The sequence below is a fragment of the Xyrauchen texanus genome, chromosome 43, assembly GCF_025860055.1.
Source record: "Xyrauchen texanus isolate HMW12.3.18 chromosome 43, RBS_HiC_50CHRs, whole genome shotgun sequence".
Taxonomy (NCBI): Eukaryota; Metazoa; Chordata; class Actinopteri; order Cypriniformes; family Catostomidae; genus Xyrauchen; species Xyrauchen texanus.
Window position 1 is genome coordinate 24,528,214 of NC_068318.1, and position 23,913 is coordinate 24,552,126.

The 23,913-nt window shown below is 35.4% G+C and overlaps 2 protein-coding genes across 2 annotated transcripts; one reads left to right on the top strand and one right to left on the bottom strand.

Moving 5' to 3' along the window:
- Positions 1 to 211: 211 nt before the first annotated feature.
- rhbdd2 (rhomboid domain containing 2) lies at positions 212 to 1,783 on the bottom strand. The gene is given in 4 exon segments (XM_052115978.1): positions 212 to 726; positions 928 to 1,075; positions 1,268 to 1,681; positions 1,780 to 1,783. Coding segments are annotated over 4 exon segments (993 nt in total). The 3' UTR covers positions 212 to 299.
- Positions 1,784 to 4,081: 2,298 nt separating this feature from the next.
- Positions 4,082 to 23,905, top strand: LOC127635851 (adhesion G-protein coupled receptor G2). Its single transcript, XM_052116096.1, has 33 exons — positions 4,082 to 4,376; positions 6,364 to 6,461; positions 7,902 to 8,257; positions 8,336 to 8,414; positions 8,535 to 8,579; positions 8,671 to 8,741; positions 9,014 to 9,066; positions 9,449 to 9,479; positions 9,577 to 9,614; positions 10,958 to 11,088; positions 11,402 to 11,495; positions 11,646 to 11,713; positions 11,950 to 12,000; positions 13,241 to 13,305; positions 13,654 to 13,694; positions 13,819 to 13,861; positions 13,965 to 13,996; positions 14,089 to 14,213; positions 14,372 to 14,501; positions 14,946 to 15,178; positions 15,791 to 16,007; positions 16,742 to 16,898; positions 17,972 to 18,139; positions 19,222 to 19,344; positions 19,448 to 19,493; positions 19,596 to 19,699; positions 19,820 to 19,941; positions 20,203 to 20,474; positions 20,579 to 20,678; positions 21,875 to 22,158; positions 22,446 to 22,547; positions 23,030 to 23,179; positions 23,422 to 23,905. The coding sequence occupies exons 2-33, from the start codon at positions 6,368 to 6,370 to the stop codon at positions 23,523 to 23,525; spliced, it is 3,729 nt and encodes a 1,242-aa protein (XP_051972056.1). The 5' UTR covers positions 4,082 to 4,376; positions 6,364 to 6,367; the 3' UTR covers positions 23,526 to 23,905.
- Positions 23,906 to 23,913: the final 8 nt, after the last annotated feature.

The following is a 23,913-nucleotide window of genomic DNA, read 5'->3' on the forward strand; positions in this document are numbered from 1 at the left end:
TAAACACTGTATCACTCAACGTAAATTTGTCTGCAATTGTTTAAAGAAAATTAAAATTATTGCAATCTATTTAAAATACCAATGACAATATTTAAACAAGTAAATATAATAGAATTTTTTTTATCCATTAAAGTACAAAAATATGTAAACTGTGTAAAATTAAGTAAAAAATACAAAACAACAGCAAATAACTGTTAAACGAATGCCATTTGCATGGGAACAAGACATGAGGTATCTGATAAACATACAAGCAATACAATTGCAGGCACAAGGCATTAAATCTCATGGCTGATAATGACTTAAGTGTTTCCAGATGGATTTGGGGGAAAGGCAGGTACACCAATCTTCGACTGTGGGTTTTCAGGGGTGAATGGAACTCCTGGCTGAGGTAGTTTACTGACAGGCTGCCCAGTCCTGCTAACTGGAGGCCTTAAATGAGTCTGAGGATAAGGAGACATTGGCATCGATGGGCTGCCAGTGTGATGGACAGGAAACTGTTGATGACTGTGCCCATAATGATGTCCATGGCTATGCCCATGTCTGTGACTGTGTCCAATGGCAATTCCAGAGCTTCCAGTGTAAGAAGATGGAAATGTGTAGTTTTGCTGGGGATAAATTGAGTTGGGCCAACCATTAAATGTGTTGGGGTTTCTCCCAGTAGGTTGACCAGTGGGGGCATTTACTGGGGCGTAGGCCTGGACAGGGTACGATCCTGGGGGAATATCTCTGGAATTATAGATATTAGAACTTTTTAAGATCAGTCCTTTGAAAATGTACCAAGAAACATCCAGAAAGATGTATATTTGTATGGAATATCTCAGTTACACACTTTTAAGATATAACACCCATACCTCAGATTCTACATAATTCCCCATTATTTTCTTATGATAGATTGCGTTCAACAGATTAATTTCAATGGTCACTCACATGAGGCCAAGGGGCTTTTTACGCTCTTCTGTTGAGGCTGAAATGAACTGTACTTCAGGTATCTGCTTAAGCAATCAAAAGGGGAACTTCTCTAGAACGGAAGCTCTAGGTTCTGACATCTCTAACAATACACACCATCATTTTCCATCTGATACAAAGCACTAAGTCATGGAAACTAGTTGCACTTTGTTTGAACTACATACATAGAATCATCATCTTTAAAATCCAGGACTGTAGTATGAGGTAAATGATGAAAGACGGTTTGCAATTAATTTTCTTTGAAAAAATTACACACTTCACCTTTTAATCACAATCTATATATGACCTGATTGAAGGATACATATTGTTCCAGTGATAATGGCAAGGACATCACAAAGAAAGAAAGTGTTTGGGAAGAAGAGGGTCACAATAATCAGAATAATCCAGGGCAGTGATGCAGTCGGCACATTAATACCCATAAGATATGCCTTCTGCATAGCAGATCTGATGATCACCCTCCCCAGTACAGACAGAGCCAATGGGATGAGCCCATTCACTGAGCTCCTATGGGACGGGGAGAACAGCATTGACTCGAGCAGCATGTGTCACAGTCCACTGATGAATGACAGCAGCAGTAGCTGGTAGAGAAATCTGACTGTTCCTAATCCTTTCTCCAGTTCCTAATAATTTCTCCAGGGATAAACCACCACTATGGAACTTAGGACTAAATAGGTAATATCCTTGTGGAAGAGGTAATAAGTGAAGAGTTTGTACACTGGACAAAGAGGCCAAAGATGAAGCACAAGTTACACAAACACTCTACAAGTATGACACTTAAGATCCTCAACAGAAAAAGCAAGCAGGTTGTGCTACCCATTAGGTGACCTAAAAACCAAATTTCTGTGTTAAGCTACTATTAAGTGGTCGATCTATAATGGGTTTTTAATTGTCTATAATGATATCCAGAGAGCAGGGTGGTTGTTGGTCGATTACTTTCTACATAAAATGTAATCAAAATTAACAAAGAAAATTTTGAAAACAAAAAATGTGGGTTATTCATTGACAAGGCAGTCAAATTTGGAAACGACACAAGGCGAAATGACCACTTTAGCTAATCGGCGAAGTGTTTACAGTTATCGGTCGATGCAGATAATCTCAAAATTGCCATACATTATACAACTAACAATTATTTTGATAAAGGACTAATCTAAAGATTATTAGAATGGTTATTTGAATATTCGGCGATCATTGCAACGATTCATCATTACTTTCTAAATGATTATTCAGCTTGTGCCCAAATTAAAAGGTTGTAAGTGTGCTTGCTAACAATAAAGAGGACAAAATAATCTTTTAAAAATACCTCTAAATGACATTCACTGAATTAAAGGAAAAAATACTTTTTATTTAATTCAATAAAAAATTAACTGAAAAAAAAAACCTGTTATCATGTGTTTTTGTCTTGTTTTCCATTTAAAATTGTCTCAAAATCCTTAAAACATGACACATTTACTTGAGAAGCAACATATGAGATATTTAGATTAGGTTTTTGAGATGCTATAATATATAACCACAATTGAGTGGTTATCTGAGTTATCACAGCATAGACTTTGTCAGTTAGAACCAGACTGGCCATTCTCTGTTGACCTTTCTCATCAACAAGGTGTTTTCATCTGCAGAACTGCCGCTCACTGGATGTATTTGGTTTTTGGCACCATTCTGGCCAGACTGTTTTGAACTGTCAAAGTCTATAACTCAGACAGTCGCTCTGTAGGCCTACAAATGTGGTGAGAAGAATATCGTATCAGAATGCTGACTGCTGAATGAATGAATGTTGGCACTGTTTTGTTGGCACGAGTGGGACCTACATAATATTAGGCAGGTGGTTTTAATGTTGTGGCTGATTGGTGTATATTATGATTCAATAATTCGCGAGCCATCACGTTTAAATCTCTCCCCCTTAGATCGGGACACTTCGCGCAACTCATAAGAGGCACTGACCGTACAAAGAAATGCTAGTTTAGGAGTTTGTAGTTTTTTACATGATCTGCTTCCTTATTATTTGAACAATAATAAAGCTATAATACATGAAATATAACTGCAATAAAGATGTAATGCTGGGTGTTTCCTTTAAAGACGCTCAACACGCAAGTTTTGCTTCAGCAGAGCAGCTGCTCCAGCTCCACTTATTCCACAATAATAGTGACTTGCATTTACTTATTTGGTATTTTTGTATAATTTCCTCATTCTTTCCTCGTCACCTGAATCTGTTTGGAAATCATTATGTTACCTGTTACCTGTAGCAGCAGTGATTCAGAAGGCCTTAGGTAAATATATTTTATAACCAGGCTATCCTATTGCTTCTCATGAACTGCCTACATATTCCAGTATTGCGGCATAGATTCCTGTCTTTCATGTTGTCACAGATTTGGATTGTGGCTCTCCCAGTGCAATACTGGAAGGAAATGTTCCCTCCTCTGTATGTCGATTGGAGTTGACAAGAAAAAAAAAAATGACAATGGGGTTTTACCAGAGGATATAGTATCATTGTTGCATTTGAAATGGAGGTAAAATATTCCCCATGGAAGTAAAGAAAGCAGGTACACAACCAAAAACAAAACATGGGGGAGGTGAGGTAAGGTAGCCTACCTGGTAGCCGCAAACCCCACCCACTCAGTGCTTGAAAAGACTAGTGTACAAAGTCTCAAATATGATGCAGGTATGGGTGGAACAACTTGAGTTGACGTAAAACCCCAAGGGGTTATACATTCCAAAGAAATCAAAGCTCTGTCAGTTAAAAGCAGATTTACCTGTTAGTCAAGGAAACAGATCCTAAACAGGAACATAATCAACAACTAAAACAAATTATAACTATGGAGAAAAAAAAATTCTTAATAGGCCTTTAACCTGTTTTTAAAAATGTTCTCTTAATTAAAGTAACCCCAAAAGAACAAGCCATTTACCCCGTTGTCTGAGGCTCTAAATTTGAGCCAAGAGTATTTCCTTTAAAATAATCTATGAACATTTAAAATGATAATTCCTTTAAATTATAGTTTAAAATGAAAATGTGTAAAATATATTTTGAGCTTTGGAGGTGAAGCTCTGTGGGCTGTCTGTGCTTTGTGGGCTGGGTGTGTGTTGCAGTTTTGGCTTGAGGTGGGTGGCGCTCATACTGAACTTCACAGAGACCACTAATGCCGAATTTAATGAGTTTAAATTCGAGACCGAGTTTTAAGACAGCGTCACGTTTGCGCCTTTAAAAATACGGTGGGAAAGCTTCATTTAATTTCAGACATTTTCTTGAGTTTTGGAGAGAGGAGCATATTTAAATAGGTTTGATCCAGCTATTCTGTTGACAAGCAAACTCTGGTGGGTGCTGAAAAAAAAACATATTCGTGTGAGTGAATATCGCTGTAAATCCTTAGTTTGGCGATGTGAAACACAACACTGTCTACACACGGACCGTCAATAAGGTAAGTGGCTTACAATTAATTACAAATATATTAATTGTGAGTTATCGACTACACTTAATGCTAGTTTTGTGATTACATTTTAGCCACGAAATGCTTTATTATCTGTAGTAGTTTTCAGGAGTGTGGTTATGGACCGTTGAATGTTATTCAAATTAGCCTAATGTTATGTATTGTTAATTATAGGGATCGGTTGTTTAAATTAGTCTCAGTTGTGCGTCACTATTATGAATCTCGTTGGTGTTAATAGGGCCTATCATATTGAATTATTATGTTATTATTATGTTCCTGGTAGTTATGATCAATGTTATGTTGCATAATAAACTGTAATACTTCCTGTAATAACACTAGTTTTCCAGAAATCTGATGTAGGCTACTCAATGCTATTTAAAGGGAAAAGTTGTCAGAAGGCTTGTAATGTTGCTTGTGTGATCATTAGGGCTATTGGGTATGGAATATCTACAATAACATAGTCATAAAACTGTAAAAAGAAAAGAAGCCTACCTGTATACACTGACACAATCCTGAGGAGTCAATTCTTTTCAAGAGATTGATCCATTAATTCATGCACTAAGTAATACACAACAAAAAATATATAAACATTATGGATATGGAAAACATAAGCGTAAATTTGATGATATCAATTATTATATTATTAATATGGATATTATTAATTAATTAATTAATTAGTTACATTTTCCTTTAAGAATTACATACAAGTAAGTAAGATTTACAGATTTCAGATTCATAACAAAATTCCATAAAATTTTATTGAGTAATCTTAAAAAAAAAGAAAACATAATATTTTAAGTTTTATTCATTTAACTTGTGTGCATCTTTAAAATGGGCTAAAATAGGGGGCCTGTGTAGCTCAGCGAGTAAAGACACTGACTACCACCCCTGGAGTCGCGAGTTTGTATCCAGGGTGTTCTGAGTGACTCCAGCCAGGTCTCCTAAACAACCAAATTAGCCCAGTTGCTAGGGAGGGTAGAGTCACATGGGGTAACCTCCTCGTGGTCGCGATTAGTGGTTCTTACTCTCAGTGGGGCACATGGTAAGTTGTGATAAGATGCATGGATTGACGGTCTCAGAAGCGGAGGCAACTGAGACTTGTCCTCCACCATCCGGATTGAGGTGAGTAACTGCAACACCATGAGGACATACTAAGTTGTGAGAATTGGGCTTTTAAAATTTATACAAATGGCGATAAAAATAAATAAATAAATAAAATGGGCTAATATATATATATTTTTTGACTTTATATTCTAAATATATTAAGCCAAATTATGCACTTTTATGTGAAACTGTGAACAAATCTTTTCCACATCCTGGTGACCATATTCTGGTGTGTCCTTGTTAAGTTACCTATTCATCAATATTTCTCTTTTTTTCCCCATTTCCTCATTCCTGATAACATTCACTTTTCTTTATTGTGTATTAGGTGTGTATTTCTTAGAAAATGCACACCCATTATGGATTTTCCACAAAACAAACTCAGGCAAATCTGGCAGAAGGTTACGCAAATGTTTGTGAAAGTTCTGTAGATACATCTTAATGAAAAGTTATGTGGGCCACAGCATTTGTAAAATGTATTTACAAAACTTGCCATATTAAAGTAACATAATAAAACAAGAATTGTTTGTGTGCCACAAAACGGATGTGTCAAAAACTCAGAAATGTAATTGTGTTGCAAGTTCTGTTTTATTATGTGGAAGTTACGTCATTGCCAGCTCATTGACAATTCAAAATAAGTCATTGCAATCAAGGGCATGACATTCACAATTGATACATTTCTACACTGTACGATATTTCGTTTACCCCCTGCCACCACACACTTTTTGGGAGATAATCATAACGTTTCAAAGACCCATGCCTTAATGGAAGGATATAAAGTTCTGTCCTGCAGAGTCACTGTCCCAACACTGCTCTTACACACTGTAATAATTAAGTAATCCTGAAGACGTTGATAGATTCTTTCTGTATGTTTCAGAGGGATGGAGACCAAACCCTTGGATAGATGGAGCTTTGGACATTGGAGACCTATGGATCATGTGTTCTTCCTGGTCATGATCCTGCTACCCTTTTCTGGTGAGTTCTGAAGCAGCTTGTTTAAGACACACATGTGTACACAGTACTACTTCATTTTAGGGATTGTCCTCCTATTTGCTCACCTATTTTGCGGCAATATTGACCTATGTGAGGTAAATAGAGCAAAGGTGAATGATGAAGATTCATTTCTATTTGCACAATATAGTATAAACATTGGCTTTTGCAATCTCAAACACTTGGCCGCTTGGTTTGATATTTTTTTATCTGTTCAATAAAAAACATACATTTACTTAAGCAACCTAAGCATGTAAAAGTGCCTAAAAACTTTATGAGGCTTTATGTTTCCCCATTACCATACATTTTATGTTTTGACCATAATTATGAGCAACAGACATCTTTGTTAGTTTAGATTATGCATATCTCTGTGCATTATTGTACAATTGTGTGAGTCACTCAAAGCATAGTCTGTAATCACTTTGAAACATAATAGCTAACTGAACTCACAGTAAATATAGCACAGACAACCTGCTGGACATGTTTTAGTCTGGCTCAAAACAAAAGCCAATGTTCTGCTTTTTCTTTTTTGCTAACAAATTTGTAGGAACAAATTAGTAAAAAATGACAAAATGTAGCTGATTTCAAAGTGAGCTTTTTAATAAGCAAACAAACAAATCAGTAAGTCAACAAATAAACAAACAAATAAGCAAAAACAAATAAATGAGTAAATAATTAAATAAATATGTTGTTTGCTTAAACAATGTCTAAATAGCCAATTGGCTATCAATTCACATTATCCAATGGCCTGTGCTGCCTAAGTGACATCAGTGGAAAAATGAATGCTACATTTTGAATTAATGAATGTTTCATTTATACAACACTAAATTTTTCTGACACTAAATTCAAAGTGCTTCACGTAGTGACCAGGGGACTCTCCTCAACCACCACTAGCTATTGGTGGACAGGAGAGTGTGATACAGCCAACTGAAGGATGGGGATTATTAAGAGGCCATGATTGATAAGAGCCAATGGGGGGACTTTGAACAGGACACCAGGGTTACACCCCTACTCTTTTTATGAGATGTGCCCTGGGATTTTTAATAACCACAAGACCTGAGTGTCAAGACCTGGGTTTAATGTCTTATCCAAAAGATGGCGCCTTTTTAGAGTATAGTGTCCCCATCACTTTACTGGGGCATTAGGACCCACACAGACCACAGGGTGAGCACCTCCTGCTGGCCTCACTAACAGCTATGTTTTTTAACGATTGTTTTTTTTACATTTGGAATAATGTCACTAATGAATTGTTCACAATAAGATCAGGATGGAACATGCATTAATAAAGAAAATAGGGTACATTTGTATTTCATGATGACTTTCATTTGTAATATCCATGGATCAGATATAAATCAAATTACCTTGTGTCTAATTTTTAAGATACTGGGATGCATGATTTATGATTTGTTGTTTTGTTTACTACAGTAATGCCAGTGAGCTCAAATGGCTCAGTAACTGGGTTTCCAAACAACACATCACCAACAAATGTATTTGCAACCTCAACAAATGTATCTGCAACCTCAACCAATGTATCTGCAATGTCAGCGATAGTCATAACAAGACATTTTACCACGCTACCTCCAACAACAATTATAACAATGACAGAAACCCCAACCACATCTTCACACCTGAGCAATCTAACAACATCCATGACAGGATTACATACAACTGAAGCCACAACTTCACCTAACCAAACTGTGGACACTACACCACACCCATCCACCAATGTTAGTTCTTTTTCTAACACATCCATGATGTTCACAACATCAACAGCAATTAAAGTAAGTACTAAAAACACAATGTCTTTATAATAAGCATATTATGTCATATAAATGCATTCTTTTCAATATCCTTTTCAGCCTGAACCATCATCTCCCTCCATTCAAACCAATTCAACACAACTGCTATTTTCAACAACCATGCAGCTCACATCAACTGGTAAGACATATAGATAATTGTAATTATTTTTCTATCTCTGTGTGTACCAAACTACAGCTTTTACTTGCAAATTCATTTGAAACCTGTATCGCTATCTAATATTGAGTCATCGCTTTTTAGTTCAAACACCCATGCCATGTGACTTTCATCAAAACTGTAATCAGAGTGAGTATTATAATTTCAACAAGCATTGTGCCCATTTTTTCTGTAGATGGAAGCAATACGGTGCTTAACTGACTCTGTTTGTCTGTCATAGCATTTTACTTCATGAGTATGTCAGTTGAGGTAACAGGAGAACCACAAAAGGATCAAAATATCAGAACATGGGTAAGTTAAGGAATGATTTTTGCACATAGCTTATATGTTTTTCTTTTAATTTTGCCATTAAACTTTTCAAATCTGAATATGTTAGTTAAATCTAGTGTAAACAATTTAAAATGACTTTATAGAACTTCCACCAGAGACATGACCTGCCTCAAAATCACTTAGAGCACCTTTAGAGATATTATGTAAAAGTCCTATTGGTTAATATGTGAATACTATACAGTTTTCTATCATTCTTTGAGAAAGCAGTTGAATGTCTTTTTCACTTGTTTCAGCTTGAAGAGGTTTTCAAAAAGAACCTTGACAGTTCATGTGCACAATATTCCAGGTATAATACAATGCGCACTGTAAAACTGCACTACAGTAAATCTAGATTATAGTAGATATTCTTAGTCAAGTCCCTTTGGACATATTGACATACTTTGGGACAGGTTAACATTTATAAATGTTACACAATTTGTTTACCTTCTTTTTTATTTCTCTTTTACTTGTCAAAGAAACACAAACTCATCTATTATGTCCTCATGCCTTTTGTTGTATACAAAGTTAATTCTGTCATAGCATGGAGGGATGTTAAAGGAGCTTTGGTTTGCCATTATTTTCTTGACGGTTCACAAACGACCAGACAGGCTAATTCCATTGTCTGCAGTATTTGCTGTGCTTTGAAAAGCTGTGTTAATAAATGAACATTTTCTTCTGTCTACATGCAGTGTGTTGACAATGAACACCAGCCTGTTTGAAGTAAGTGCAGTCAATTGCCTGTGAAAGGAACACAAACTGTTTTATCATGAGATTGCCTATAATAAAATACTATTTTTTTGTATCTTTGCAATTTTAGACCATGGAGGTCTCATGTAATCCAGAAAATATTACAAAGTTAGTATCAAGTTTTGCTCCCTTCAATTTTAAAACTTTTTGTTTGATATTTATTTTAAATGAATGTTAAAAATATCTAGAAAGGGAAGTCTCTATCTCTAGACAGACAGACAGATAGACAGAAAGACAGACAGACAGACAGATAGACAGACAGACAGACAGACAGACAGACAGACAGACAGATAGATAGATGATAGACTGACAGACAGACAGACAGACAGACAGATGATAGATAGATGATAGATAGATAGATAGATAGATAGATAGATAGATAGATAGATAGATATATACTGTAGTTAGATAGACAGACAGACAGAAAGAGAGATAGATAGATGATAAATAGATAGATAGATAGACAGACAGACAGACAGACAGACAGACAGATAGATGATAGATAGATGACAGATAGATAGTTAGATAGATAGATAGATAGATAGATACTGTAGATAGATAGATAGATAGATAGATAGATAGATAGATAGATATATACTGTAGATAGATAGACAGACAGATAGACAGAAAGAGAGATAGATAGATAGATAGATAGATAGATAGATAGATAGATAGATAGATAGATAGATAGATAGATAGATGATAAATAGATAGATAGACAGACAGACAGACAGATGATAGATAGATGATAGATAGATAGTTAGATAGATAGATAGATAGATAGATAGATACTGTAGATAGATAGATAGATAGATGATAGATAGATAGATAGATACTGTAGATAGATAGACAGACAGACAGACAGACAGACAGAAAGAGAGGTAGATAGATAGATAGATGATAAATAGATAGATAGATAGATAGACAGACAGACAGACAGACAGACAGACAGACAGATAGATAGATGATAGAAAGACAGACAGACAGACAGACAGATAGATAGACAGATGATAGACAGACAGACAGACAGACAGATGATAGATAGATGATAGATAGATAGATAGATACTGTAGATAGATAGATAGATAGATAGATACTGTAGATAGATAGACAGACAGACAGACAGACAGAAAGAGAGATAGATAGATGATAAATAGATAGATAGACAGACAGACAGACAGACAGACAGATGATAGATAGATGATAGATAGCTAGATAGATACTGTAGATAGATGATAGATAGATAGATAGATAGATACTGTAGATAGATAGATAGATAGATAGATAGATAGATAGATAGATACTGTAGATAGATAGACAGACAGACAGAAAGAGAGATAGATAGATGATAAATAGACAGACAGACAGACAGACAGACAGATAGATAGATAGATGATAGATAGATTCACATTTACACACTTTTACATTATCTGTATGATGCACTCTCACAGGGATGCATTTTGCACTGTTCTTCTGAAGCTGAGTAAACCTGTCAGTGTTTGCTGTATTCGAGACACTATGATGAAGGCAGGGGGAAACTCATCCATCAATGTAACAAAGGTGGTAGAAATTGAAAGAGTGGGTGAGTGAAATTATATTTTTTCTGTCCTTGTTCCTTCATAGAACATAAAAGTTAATGAGTCAGTAAATACAATGATCTCTGTTCATGTCTGTTATGCTTAGAATGGCCTTTAGTTTGTTATTGTATAGAATGAAAGTTCTATGTCTCTTCCACTTTGTGGTTTATGTTTCTTTTATCAAATGATTTATCTAATATCCACCAGATATAGTATGATTTTTTAAAAGTGTGTTTTAACAAAATTGTCCTCTTTTAATATTTCTAAGCCTGTAAAAACATGTGAGTATTTGAGTGGGATGGTTATGTTTTTGGACAGGTGTGTGTGGCGCAACAAATGGACCATATAATAAATGCAAGCAGTCAGTCAAACTTGAAGATGTGTGTAATTCGAACATGCAAAATTTCACATGGTAAGTTGAAACCCAGTGGAAAGGAGGGAATACTTAATATAAAATGCTGTAATCATAAAGATTTTGTATGAAATGTAAGAGAAAATCCTAATATAATTTTTATATAGCCTACTTCAGTCTCATTTCTTGCTTATTTATTTGCTTTTGTAGTGGAAACAGTTCCAGTATGATTATTCCGCTGGAAACCGGTGCTCAGCAGAACTGTACTGTTAGTCCACGTAAGGCTTTATTTATCAAGTTTCATAAACTTCTGTGTAGTTTCACTAGCTGTGTAATTAAACTAGCCTTCCCAAATATGTAAGATTCAAGATTTTCTTTGCTCAGTAATGTGAAATACTTCAAAAGACCTAATTGGGTTTTATTATGCTGTGTGTGCTATTATATTCTCTGAATGACTAGACATTTATCATTGACATGTCATGATTTCTTAACTTCCCTCATGTTTCCTCTAAAGCACCACCAAGTGGAGTGCCCTGTTTTTGTTCTTCATACTGCAACAACTCAGGTAAGACGAGTTTACGTTTAAAAGAAATAGGTTGGGTTCCTCAATAACATTACGACTTAAGCTTATACGATCATCTAAACTAACGTCGCTCGGTATGTTATAATGGAGTAACGCCGGTTTCCCAGACCAGCAAGTTGATTGCTCGTTGTAATGTAGAACTTAAGTGCTTCGTTACGGGGAGCTGTCCGGTCGAATTGTGCTGATCACTTTGGCCAAAATGTCCAGGAGTTTGTCTTCTCAACATGAAAAAAATTTGGAAATTCTGACAAACATGAAAGTATTTTTTGTCAACTATTACAGAAATTAATTATAGAAATAATGATGACTTTAGTAAGGGTTTCAAATGAATTAATTTTCAACTTCATGTAGATTAATGAAAGTGACGCAAGAAATGCATGTTACATGAATGCACACGATGTGAAACATAAGGGGCTCTCTCGTAGCCTTAAGTTATGTTTCTTTGGCTGGAACCTGAACAGATGAACAAAGAAAAGGATTAAAATGACAGACATCAGTATTGAACTACAGACCTATCTAAATATTTATAGATCATCTGGTTATAGTTCTAGGCATTGCATGCTTGAAGCCTTACTGCCATTATGCAGCATGCAATTTGTGTCTTAAACAGACTGTAGGACTATTTGAACCATCCATTGGAGAGAGGAAGCAGAGGAGGAGGACAGAGAGTGAATTGCTCATTCCACACTCTCACGCAAATCTCTTTTTATATTTATGTTTATTTTGGGCAATTTATTGAAGTTATAAACTGCAGTCACATTACTCACATACTGTTTGTCTTCTAAATAAATCTGTTTAATAAGAACATATCACATATCAATTGACATTATAGTAATGATTATCAGAGAAAGCCAATAAAATGTTATACTGCATTATGTGTCATGTAAATTTATACCTAATTGAGACCTATCACGTCTCATATGCAGATTGCGGAGACTGCCTATTTATTTGAATGCGAACACTTTTTTATCCTATGAAATGAAATGGTGTACAATTCTACAGTGTTTTTATGCGCTTCTTAGAAAACAATGATTTTGGGAAACGTGCTGTAGATAATAAGTACTACTTAAGTGCTACTAACGTTCAACTTAGAGTTTCTGGAAATCCAACCAGAGTCTATAGCAAATATGCAATGTTAAGTGTCCAAATACTGTATAAATGCATATGAAGAACAAATCGTGAAGTCAAAAACTAAATATTTACATTTCTACCTCTCTTTTAGATGCCTATTACAATATTAACATTGATGTGAGCAGTAAATTGAACCTCGCTGACACTGAATCTTCTGTAAGTAACATGTCTAGAATAGAAGTCAGATGGCTGAATTGAACTGTGAAATCAGTTAAGAATCAGTATTAAATTACCAATGTGTTCTCATTGCTATTCATAGGTATTTATACGTAGTGTAGTTGTACTACACATACAAAGGATGGGCAGTCTTTAAAATGCAAATGTCTTTACATATGCACAATTTGTGTGTATCTCTAAAGCTAAAAAGCATTTATGATTTAAAAGCTGTCAATACGTTGATATTATACATTGCAGTGTCGAACTGTTGATAAAAACATCTGTACTTTATGTATGACTATCTACTAAAACTAATCATCCTTATGCTGCCTTTGCTTTTTTCTGCAGGTTTATCAGTTGCTGAAAAACTCTACCTGCAACAACACATCGTATGTTTGACTGGTTTTGTTTTATTTATCCTTTTTTTAAATGTGAAATTAATAATAAACCATTGAACAGTAAATACTGTACATTATATACAAATATTGACACTTCCTTTTCTCTCCATTTTAGATCTGATTGTATGATTATACAAACTTTCAGAAGTCGCTATAGGGTAAAATGCACTTGCATCTTGATGTCAGTCATGAAACTAAAATGGTTTTGGCTGGTGAAATGCATCCAAATCTCCTAACTCTTTGTATTTTCAAATTCTGCAGGACTTGCGAGTGATTTGTTCACAAGGGAAAGGGTACGTTCTATCATCGCAGCATTGCTGTTGTCAATTGGTGCAGTTGCCAACTTTGTTGCTGGGTAGTTAACAAACTGTTCCTTCCTTTATAGGCGACTGAATTGTAACATTATAATGAAACTAAACACAACCATGGACTTGTGTGATGTTCACACAGCTTTCAGGACCATCATTACATCACAATTCTCAGTGAACATCATAAGTATAACCAGAGTGGGTGAGTCTTATACTTCAGCAATCAAACAAATAATAATTGTTTTCATGCAAGCACTGTTAATATAGAAATCTCCATTATACATATATCTCCATTATACAGTATATGTATCTGTTAAAACAAATGTATCTAATATATATATATATTCTGTTCATTTTCAGCTATGTGCTCTTGGAACAATTCTTCTGAACCTTTAAGACAAAATGTCACTTGGGTGCAACCTTTGGTTACAAATTTAAATTCTGCTGACTTCTGCATGAAGTCAAACAGAGATGACTTGGTTGGTTACTGGTTAGTAGATATCTTATTGCTTATTACTATCATCAGAATAGTATACAAATATATGTATTGCAGATCACATGCTTATATATATATACAGTATATATATTCTCTTTCTCTCACTCACTCTCTCTCTCTCTCTCTCTCTCTATACACATACACACACACACACACACACACACACACACACACACACACACACACACATATATATATATGTATGTGTATAGAGAGAGAGAGAGTGAGTGAGAGAGAGATAATATATATACTGAAACTTTGTAATATGGCACTTTTTGTATCACTGTCTCCTTAAGAAGATTCACTTATGTTTTCCTCTTTTGTAAGTCGCTTTGGATAAATGTGTCTGCCAAATGAATAAATGTAAATGTAAATATATCATGTGTACTGTGTACATTATCTAAGTTTTTATTAAACACACTTTTATTACTTTTACAGCTCACAAGGTTCAAGTGTAGTTCTTCCTCTGTTTGACCCTTGTAATTCATCCGTGCCTATGGCCACAGCCTCCCCACCTTTCACAAGTACACTCTCCACGGCAGCGCCAACTTTTGTGACACCCTCTGTGAATGAAACACTCTCAAACACAACCACCATTAATGCTACAATCTCCACAACAGTGTCTCTTGAGAATCAAACATCTTCATCACCTGCTAATGTTACAGTCATAGGTAATTGAACACAACAGGGATATGTAAGGCAATTTTAGGATGAACGTGCATTTCACATTTTACCCCAACATGAAAAGAAAAAAGAGGAAACTGTATAAAGAAGTGCCTATTTTAGGGTCATTATGATTTTTTGCATTGTCCATTTCCATACAATTAAAAACATTTCTGTATATTCTTATTACTTTAATACATAATTTAATTTACCATATTAGAGTAAGAAATACCATAATAATATTTTATTACCAAACAAAACATAAAATACTACCATTACTATTTAAATAACATATTTTAGATTTCTATGCATTATATATGCATTATTTCAATACAAATGAGTATTGATGGCAGAACATGTGCTTAATTGTCATGAACACAATGTCACAATGTACAAATGGTCCTTAAATAGGCTTAATTTAAAAAGTATATATATATCTTATTTCTTTAGATTCATTTTGGGATGAAATGTGAATTAGACAGATTGTTTGATATTCATCCTGTTACTGTCAGAAACATAATACATAATCAGGAATATAATACATAATAAGGAAAAGAAACTAAAGAATTGACCTCTGCAATAAATCTTGTATTTAATCTCTTCCTCTCCTCTTTGTTTAGTGTCGACAACAACATCAGTGATAGATGCTGATCAATTGTTGAGTATGACTGCAAATGCTTCATCTTTAAATGCCACTCAGGTGGACCAGATCTTATTGCAGCTCGAGTCTCTCCTCTCTGGGCCCAACGTCAGTCTGGCTCTGGGAAATACTTCTGTCAAAATTGTCGGCAACCTCCTTGATGTTCCTGTAGCTGTAATAACTCCTTTCTCCAAGAGGTGAGCAGAAATGGGCCCTACAGAAAGGCAGCCCTTTCACAACAGATCTGTGACCAATTTTTGTCATTTTATTGTCAAGGAAAGCAATATTGTCCCACATACAGTATATTGGCATTTTGTCATCCCAAAAAATATTTGGACTCTTAATCCACACCTGCAAAATTTATAAATCTCTTTGCATTATACGATAAAGCATCAAACCAAGTCTAAAGAAAAGAAAGCATAAATGCAGTTTTAAAGCAAGATATGTGAATAAATGGTCCAAAACTGTCCAAATATTTTTAGGGTTCATTGTATTTACATATAATAATAAAAGAGTGAAATCTTTTTATGTAAACCAATAAAGTAATGTAACAAGGTTGACATGGGAAAGGAGGAGGTGGGAACCGGCTGAACAATCAAAGTCATATTTTAATAGGAACTTAAACACATTAAGTTCCTATTAAACATAAACGTACACATGACAGCTGCACGTGGCTCTCTCTCTCCCGAACTGCCACATTCCGCTGCACTTATATCTCTCCTCGGCTGATTAGCCCGATTGGGGGCCAGATGTGCATAGTCACAGCCTGGCCACGCCCTCCTCCTCATCACAAGAACATTTACTCAAACTTTTATCAAGATCACTCTTGGATCACTCTGTCTTGAGCTCTAGACGATGAACATAGAATACAGTAAAAAATATTGTCTAATATTGACAAAAATGACTGTTTGCTGTTTATGCTGGTTACTAGGGCGATTGGGATTGTGGACACAGTTGGTTTTAAACTAGTTGTGTCAGGAGAAAGTCAATCAATACTTTCTCCATCTCTGGCTCTGGCAGTGAAGAAAGTCGATGGGGCCAACTTTCAAGAGACGGCCTTCTCTATAACTGACCCATCCAACTTACAGGTAACATATCACTCATTCATTTTCATTCCTCATTAGTAGGTTTATACATATTCTGCTCAGTTTTTCACATTTTCTGTGTTGACTGTGGGGAAAATTCTGCAGAATGGATTGGTAAAATGTGGAGCTGAGAGTCCTACACCTTTATTGGTATTTATTGGTAGCTGATAGCATTTAAAATAAAATTATTTTTCTGAAAATATAAAATTGTACACTTTACCCACACTCAAAGTGTGTTCAAAACCTTCAGCGTGCAATTATAATAAGAAAAAACAAATAAATAAATAGTGTTAAAGTTTGTGAATAATTTGTTTTTGAATTCATTTGAAATTTTCTGAGCTTTCTGCTGAATACTTCAGATGCAGATTCAGTGCAAGCTGACTCATAACCACTATTTATAATGGAACTGTTGACGTTTTAAATGAACAAGTCATGTTTTCCCATATGAAAGGATTATAAATGTTGCTTGAGAAAAAGCCTTATAGTTAGGGTGACCAGATTCCTGCTTGTGGAAAACGTGACAGCCCCCTCCCAGCAAAAATGTAATTGACGTATCCTTACCTAGGCACAGATCAATGCGAGGTAAAGGGTGAATCCTAATCTGTAACTATTGTCACCTTGTACTTTTCACTGGCAGCAATTATTCTCAATGTGTGCTTGTCTTTCAAGAGTCTATCATAAAATGAAGAGCAGTCCAGACCAAAATTAAAACGGATGAAAAGCATTGCCTTCATGACTGTTACACTGAGTTGAGATTCATCCGGTGTCCATGCTGCATTCATTAATGAGAACACAAGCTCCAAAGATGCAGATGTGATTTTATTGGTTTTACAAGCCGTATCCTTGGCTACCTTTGATTAGACTACTCACATGACTGAGAAAGCTGCATAGGCAATAGAGAAATTGTAGGAGAGGGAAAATGCGGAACAAAACACAATTTTTTCCAAATAAGTCGGGACACTTGAAAAAGTGCTTAAATACGGGACTATCCCGTGGGGAAACTGGACCCCTGGCAACCCTACTTATAGTATATGTGTAATATACCTGATTTGGTTATGCTCTGTTTGATACCATAGATCCGTGGGGAATTCACACAGCAGAAAGATGTTGTGGGTCAGGTCCGCTCTACTCCCCTGGGCTCGATAACTCTCCCTGCCTCCCTGACACAGAACCTTACTACACAAGACCAGCAGTTTGCATCCAGAGTCCAGTTCAACTACTACCAAAAGAGTACCTTTTTCCAGGTCAGTGCCCCTCATTCTGATAAAAAGAAAGAGATTATTTAACTTAAACCATTAGTTTGATGGGAGGGGAGAGTTCACCCAAAAATGAAAATGCTGTCATCATTTACTTACCATCATATTGTTCCAAGCCTACCTGACTTTCTTTCTTCCATGGAACAAAAAAGGATATGTTTGGCAGAATGTCAGCCTTACTTACCATTCAATTTTATTTTATGGAAATCAGATGCCATGAAAGTGAGTGGTGACTGAGGCTAACATTCTGCCTAACACTTCCTTTGTGTTGCATTGTTGAGCTATCCCTTTAAGATGGCACTGGTCATGCACTGTGGCTCAGAGCAGCATATTTAAGAGAGCTGAATGGCTTGTTATGAATTTATATGATCTGTAAGACATTAAAGGTTATCTATCTAAAACTTCATCTCAAAACAGGATCTGCTTATATTACTAGCTATTGTGTTATACAAGAAGCTTTATTTGAATTAATTACAATTAAAGCAGTGTCATGAATATAATCGGTCAAGCTTCAAGCATTCACATTTTTAAAAAGCTTTCTTAAGTCTTAAGAAAAGGCTCTTTTGTATTTCTTCTCAATTCCTCCTATTTTAGTTTTTTAGTTAGACTAAATGTTGTTTTTATTGTCATACGCATTTTGTTTTTTGCATTCGCATTTTTAAAAAGCTTCTGAAGACTTCTTAAAATAGATTTTGATTAGGATATTATAAGGTTCTTAAAAAAAAAAGTCTAATTTCCTCTCTTTGTAAATTAATAGTAATAATATAAATGCTTTTTATTTATGTTTTTATTTGAGTATTATTGTTTATGATTTCTTTTATCTGTTATACTTTAATACAGGTGAGGCACTTTGATACAATTGAAAGTATTATTGCTATTATTATTAGTAGAAAAAGTAGTAGTATTTTCATAATCATCATTATAATTATTATTATTAGTATTATTTGATTTTTATAGACTATGATTAATATTATCATCATTAGCATTACTATTAGCATTAGTATTATTATTTGTATTTGCATTAGCAGTAGTATTAGTATTAATATAATCTTTTTTGTATTTCTCTGCAGGACAAAGCACTTGATCAACGTAAATTAAATAGCGGGATTCTAAGTACCAGTGTGGGCAATGTGAGCATCTCAGGTCTGCAGAATGAGGTGGTGATAACCCTGAAGAACACAGAGCCCATTCCGGTCAATAGAAACAACATTTATGTTTCTCAGAATTAATCAAATGTTTAAAAAAAATAATAACATTTTGTTTTCTTGTCTAACTCTTCTATTTCTCCCTCTACAGGCTAACTATGTAGCTTCCTGTGTATTCTGGGACTTTGGCTTAAATGGTATTTGTTGCATTTTATTGTTCTCTTGTTAACTGCAGACTCAAAATCAGTTTTTTATTTGTTTGTATTTGTGCGTTCTGACCCTCGGTTATCTGTTCACAGGTGGCTCAGGTGGCTGGAATTCTCAAGGGTGCCGTGTGATTAACTCAACTTCTGAAGAAACGCAGTGTGGTTGTAATCACCTTACCAGCTTTGGCATTCTGCTTGTGAGTTACAGCCCAATTTTATTCATTTTCTAGACCTCATCATGACAAATCCATGTTTTGGATGACATATTGTTTCTTTGAAATGTTATAATTGCTGTTTGGTTCAATCTTGTTTGACAGGACATTTTCAAGGCTCCCATAAGTGCCAGGCAGAACTTAATCCTGACATACATCACATTTATCGGCTGTGGCATCTCGTCTATTTTCCTGTCTATCACCCTGCTTACTTATCTGGCTTTCGGGTATGAATCCCTCTGACCAGTTAAAATTGCTTTACCATTTAACTTACTTTTAATTGACCTAAAAAGTATTCAATTAAATATTTAATAGGATAGTATTATTATTATTAATGTAGTATAATTAGAGCATCACTAGCATAATTGGTTTGATATTTTGTATTGAATGCAACGATATTCAGATATTTCAAGTGCAACTTAAATGTCCAAAGACTTTTGGGGCCACTGTACTTGTTTCAACTGGTATCTGTTTTTAACTCTCTATAGTAAACTACGCAAAGACATCCCATCTAAGATCCTTATTCAGCTGTGTATAGCCTTGCTGCTGCTAAACCTGGTGTTCCTGTTGGATGCGTGGCTGGCTCTGTACCCGTATGCTGTAGGCCTTTGTATCTCAACTGCCTTCTTCCTGCACTACTTCCTCCTGGCGTCCTTCACCTGGATGGCACTGGAGGCCGTCCACATGTACTTAGCCCTTGTTAAAGTGTTCAACACCTATATTCGCCGCATCATGATCAAGATGGGACTTGCTGGTTGGGGTATGTGGCTGATTTGTTAAAGCACTTGCTGATTTGAGTCTTTTCGGTTCATATTATTGTCTTTGTCAAGTCTAATGAGCTCATAATGTTTTGTTTTTTTAAAGGCATTCCACTCATTGTAGTCATAATCGTCATTGCCATTGACAAAGACAACTATGGCCTTGTGCCATACGCAAAGTTTCCAGAAGGAACGGCAGACGATTTGTGAGTAAAATGTTCTATAATATACATTAATATAAAAAGAAAATATTTAATTTATCATTAATATTCTAAGAATAATTATTATTCAGCTCTATATCAAATCACAATGGGAATTATATATTTAAAGATCCCAAGAAATGGGTTTATGAGCAAAGTTTTCTTTCCTGTTTTGATGTATTTCTTATTAAATCCAAAAACTGGGATGGAACATATCAAGGGGCTTTTCCCTTTTTTTAAATAGCCAATCAGCTTTAGTTTACGTCACAGCCAAAAAACAAGATTTGCTGCTTGGTATTGCTAGTAAAAGGCAGTTGGAAAAGGAAGGGACATCTCAGCTCTATAGGTCCATACAATGCAACTGAATGGGTACCAAAATATTGAAGCTCCAAAAGCACATAAAGGCAGCATAAAAGTTATTTTTCAGACTCTTGGTTAAATCCATGTCTTTAGAATAGAAGCCTTTATTTTGGTCACACATTATACATACATTTTTGCATATATACAGTGAAATGTATTTGTTTTCACATATCCCAGCTAAACTGGGGTTACAGTGCAGGGTCAGCCATGATACAGAGCAGATAGGGTCTGGAGCAGATAGGGTCAGGGCCTTGCTCAAGGGCCCAACAGCAGTATCTTGGCAGTGCTGGGGCTTGAACCCCAAACTTTTTGGTCAGTAGCCCAGAGCCTTAACCGCTGAGCCACCACTGCCCTAACTGACTAGAAGCTGATAAATGTGGGTGAGGAACATAAATGGTCTGCACTTATATAGCACCTTTTTAACAGCAGTATTCAAAATACTTTACACTGCATCTCATTCATACACCAATGATGGCATTGGGAGCAACTTGAGGTTCAGCGTCTTGTCCAAGGACACTTCGGCACGTGGAGTAATGTGGGCCAGGAATCGAACCACCAACTATAAAAACTTAAATATTGATCTATTATATGGATTAAACCACTGGAGTCGTGTGGATTAGTTTTATGCTGCCTTTATGTGCTTTTGGAGCAAAATAGTACCCATTCACTTGTATTGTATGGACCTACAGAGCTGAAATATTCTTCTAAGAATCTTTGTTTGTGCTCAGGAGAAAAAAGAAAGCCATACACATCTGGGATGGCATGAGGGTGACAAAATGATGAGAATTTTCATTTTTGGGAACTATTCTTTTTAAAATGTTATATTCTTTCTACCCACACAGTTGCTGGATAAGAAAGGACATTGTCTTTTACGTCGCCGTGGTGGCGTACTTCTGTGTCGTCTTCCTGCTGAATGTCATCATGTTTATTGTGGTGATGATCCAGCTCTGTCGCATTAAGAAGCAGAACCCTCACAATGTGCAGAATCGAAGTGGCTGGCAGGAGATGCGCAGTGTAACTGGACTCACTGTGCTTTTGGGTCTCACCTGGGGATTCGCTTTCTTTGCCTGGGAACCTGTTAACCTGGCCTTCATGTACCTGTTTGCCATTTTTAACACTTTACAAGGTCGGTCCCAATTTGCATACATGCCCTATACCATTTTTGAAGACAACCTGAAGTCAAAATTTACCCTATTTACCATAAGAACCATTTGTGACATTGCTGAAATCTCTTCTGAAATTCTATTTTGTTGCTTTTAAGTCGCTGCTTTAGTTGGTTTCATGTTATTCAGTCACTGTCAGAATTTTCTGTTGTTGAATGAATCCTAATATTGGATAACACCCTTCCAGGATTATTTGAAGCATTCTGTGCTGTTGGAATGTTGATATTAGAATGTGCCTGTCCCCTCACAGGATTCTTCATCTTTGTGTTCCACTGTGCTATGAAAGAGAACGTCAGACGGCAATGGAGAACATACCTGTGTTGTGGCAGACTGAGACTGGCAGAAAACTCAGGTACAAGGCTTTTGCAGGGTCATGTGTGTGTGTGTGTGTGTGTGCACGACTGAGTTTGTTTTTGTGATGAACAGCTTACATTTAACCTTACCAGTGTTATTATAGTTTAGATTTTGTTTTCTACATAATTTTTTTTTGAGGGTTAGTTTTAGTTTTTTCAGTGTTTTCTAGTTTTGGTTTAGTTTTTATTTAAGTTGTATTATTTTATGGATGTTTACTGATATAGTAAGGTAATGTGTTTAACACTATTACATTTCTCATTGGCGTTTAGTGTTATCACGATTATTCATTTGTTTTAAGAAAATGTGTTGTAAAGTTTTCAAATTTGAAAACTATTTTTTTATTTTAGTAAGAGTCAAAAAATCTATTTGAGGTTATTTTTGTTTTTTTTCTAATAAAGTTAGTTAAAAATATTTCATTTAGTTTGCATTTTACTTTTTGAATATGATAATCACACTGCACCTTACTTTATTTCACACAAGAATGGAGTCGCACAGCAACTCAGAAGATTAAAAAAGCCTCAATGAAAGGGACATCTATGTTCCGTTCTTCACACTCGGCTCAGTCCAGTAATTCCAGTTCCTCTTTTCTGAACAATGACAGCATGATACGTGCCATGCCAATGGGCATCAGTGAGTATTACCTGCTAAACTGGCTTCACTACATAATACAGTGTTACTCAGCAGTGTATTTGACTGCATAAAGTTATACCTGAAATTCAAATTTGAAACAGTAAATGATGTATGTAAAACTAAATATGACCAATTATGATTTTTTTCTACATTAGCTAAACTAGATTTGACAGGTTACATTGCGACAGATGTGCAAAATTGCATTAAGGTGCTTTGAGTTATTTGTCTGTCTGTGATTGTAGGCAACCCAATGGACGATAGGATAATAACAGCATCAGAATTGCCCATCTCAGGCATGATTTTGAATGAGATCAACGGCAACTACCGGAATCAAAGATCATACTGAATTAACTGATCATAACCACAATCATTCCTACTGTATCTGCACAGGTGTCCCTTCATGTGTGTGTTGTAAAGTGTGTATTGTGAGTCTCTGTGTTTGACTGGTATTTACATAAATTATTGACATTTGTATATACAACAGAAAATATTGTAATTATTGACACACTTTAATCAAAGCAGTTAAATAACAAAGCTACCACGGCAACTAAAAACCTTTTAAACCAATAATGATAGCAAAAAAAAAAAAAAAACAAGACAGAAAATATGGGATGGTTTAAGGCTGATCCAATAGCTTCCTGTGAACAGTTAGCACTGGTTAATTGTGTACGTAATTATTTTGCTTATATGCTGTTTTTCAATTAAATGTTATGATTATTTTATAAATGTATCCG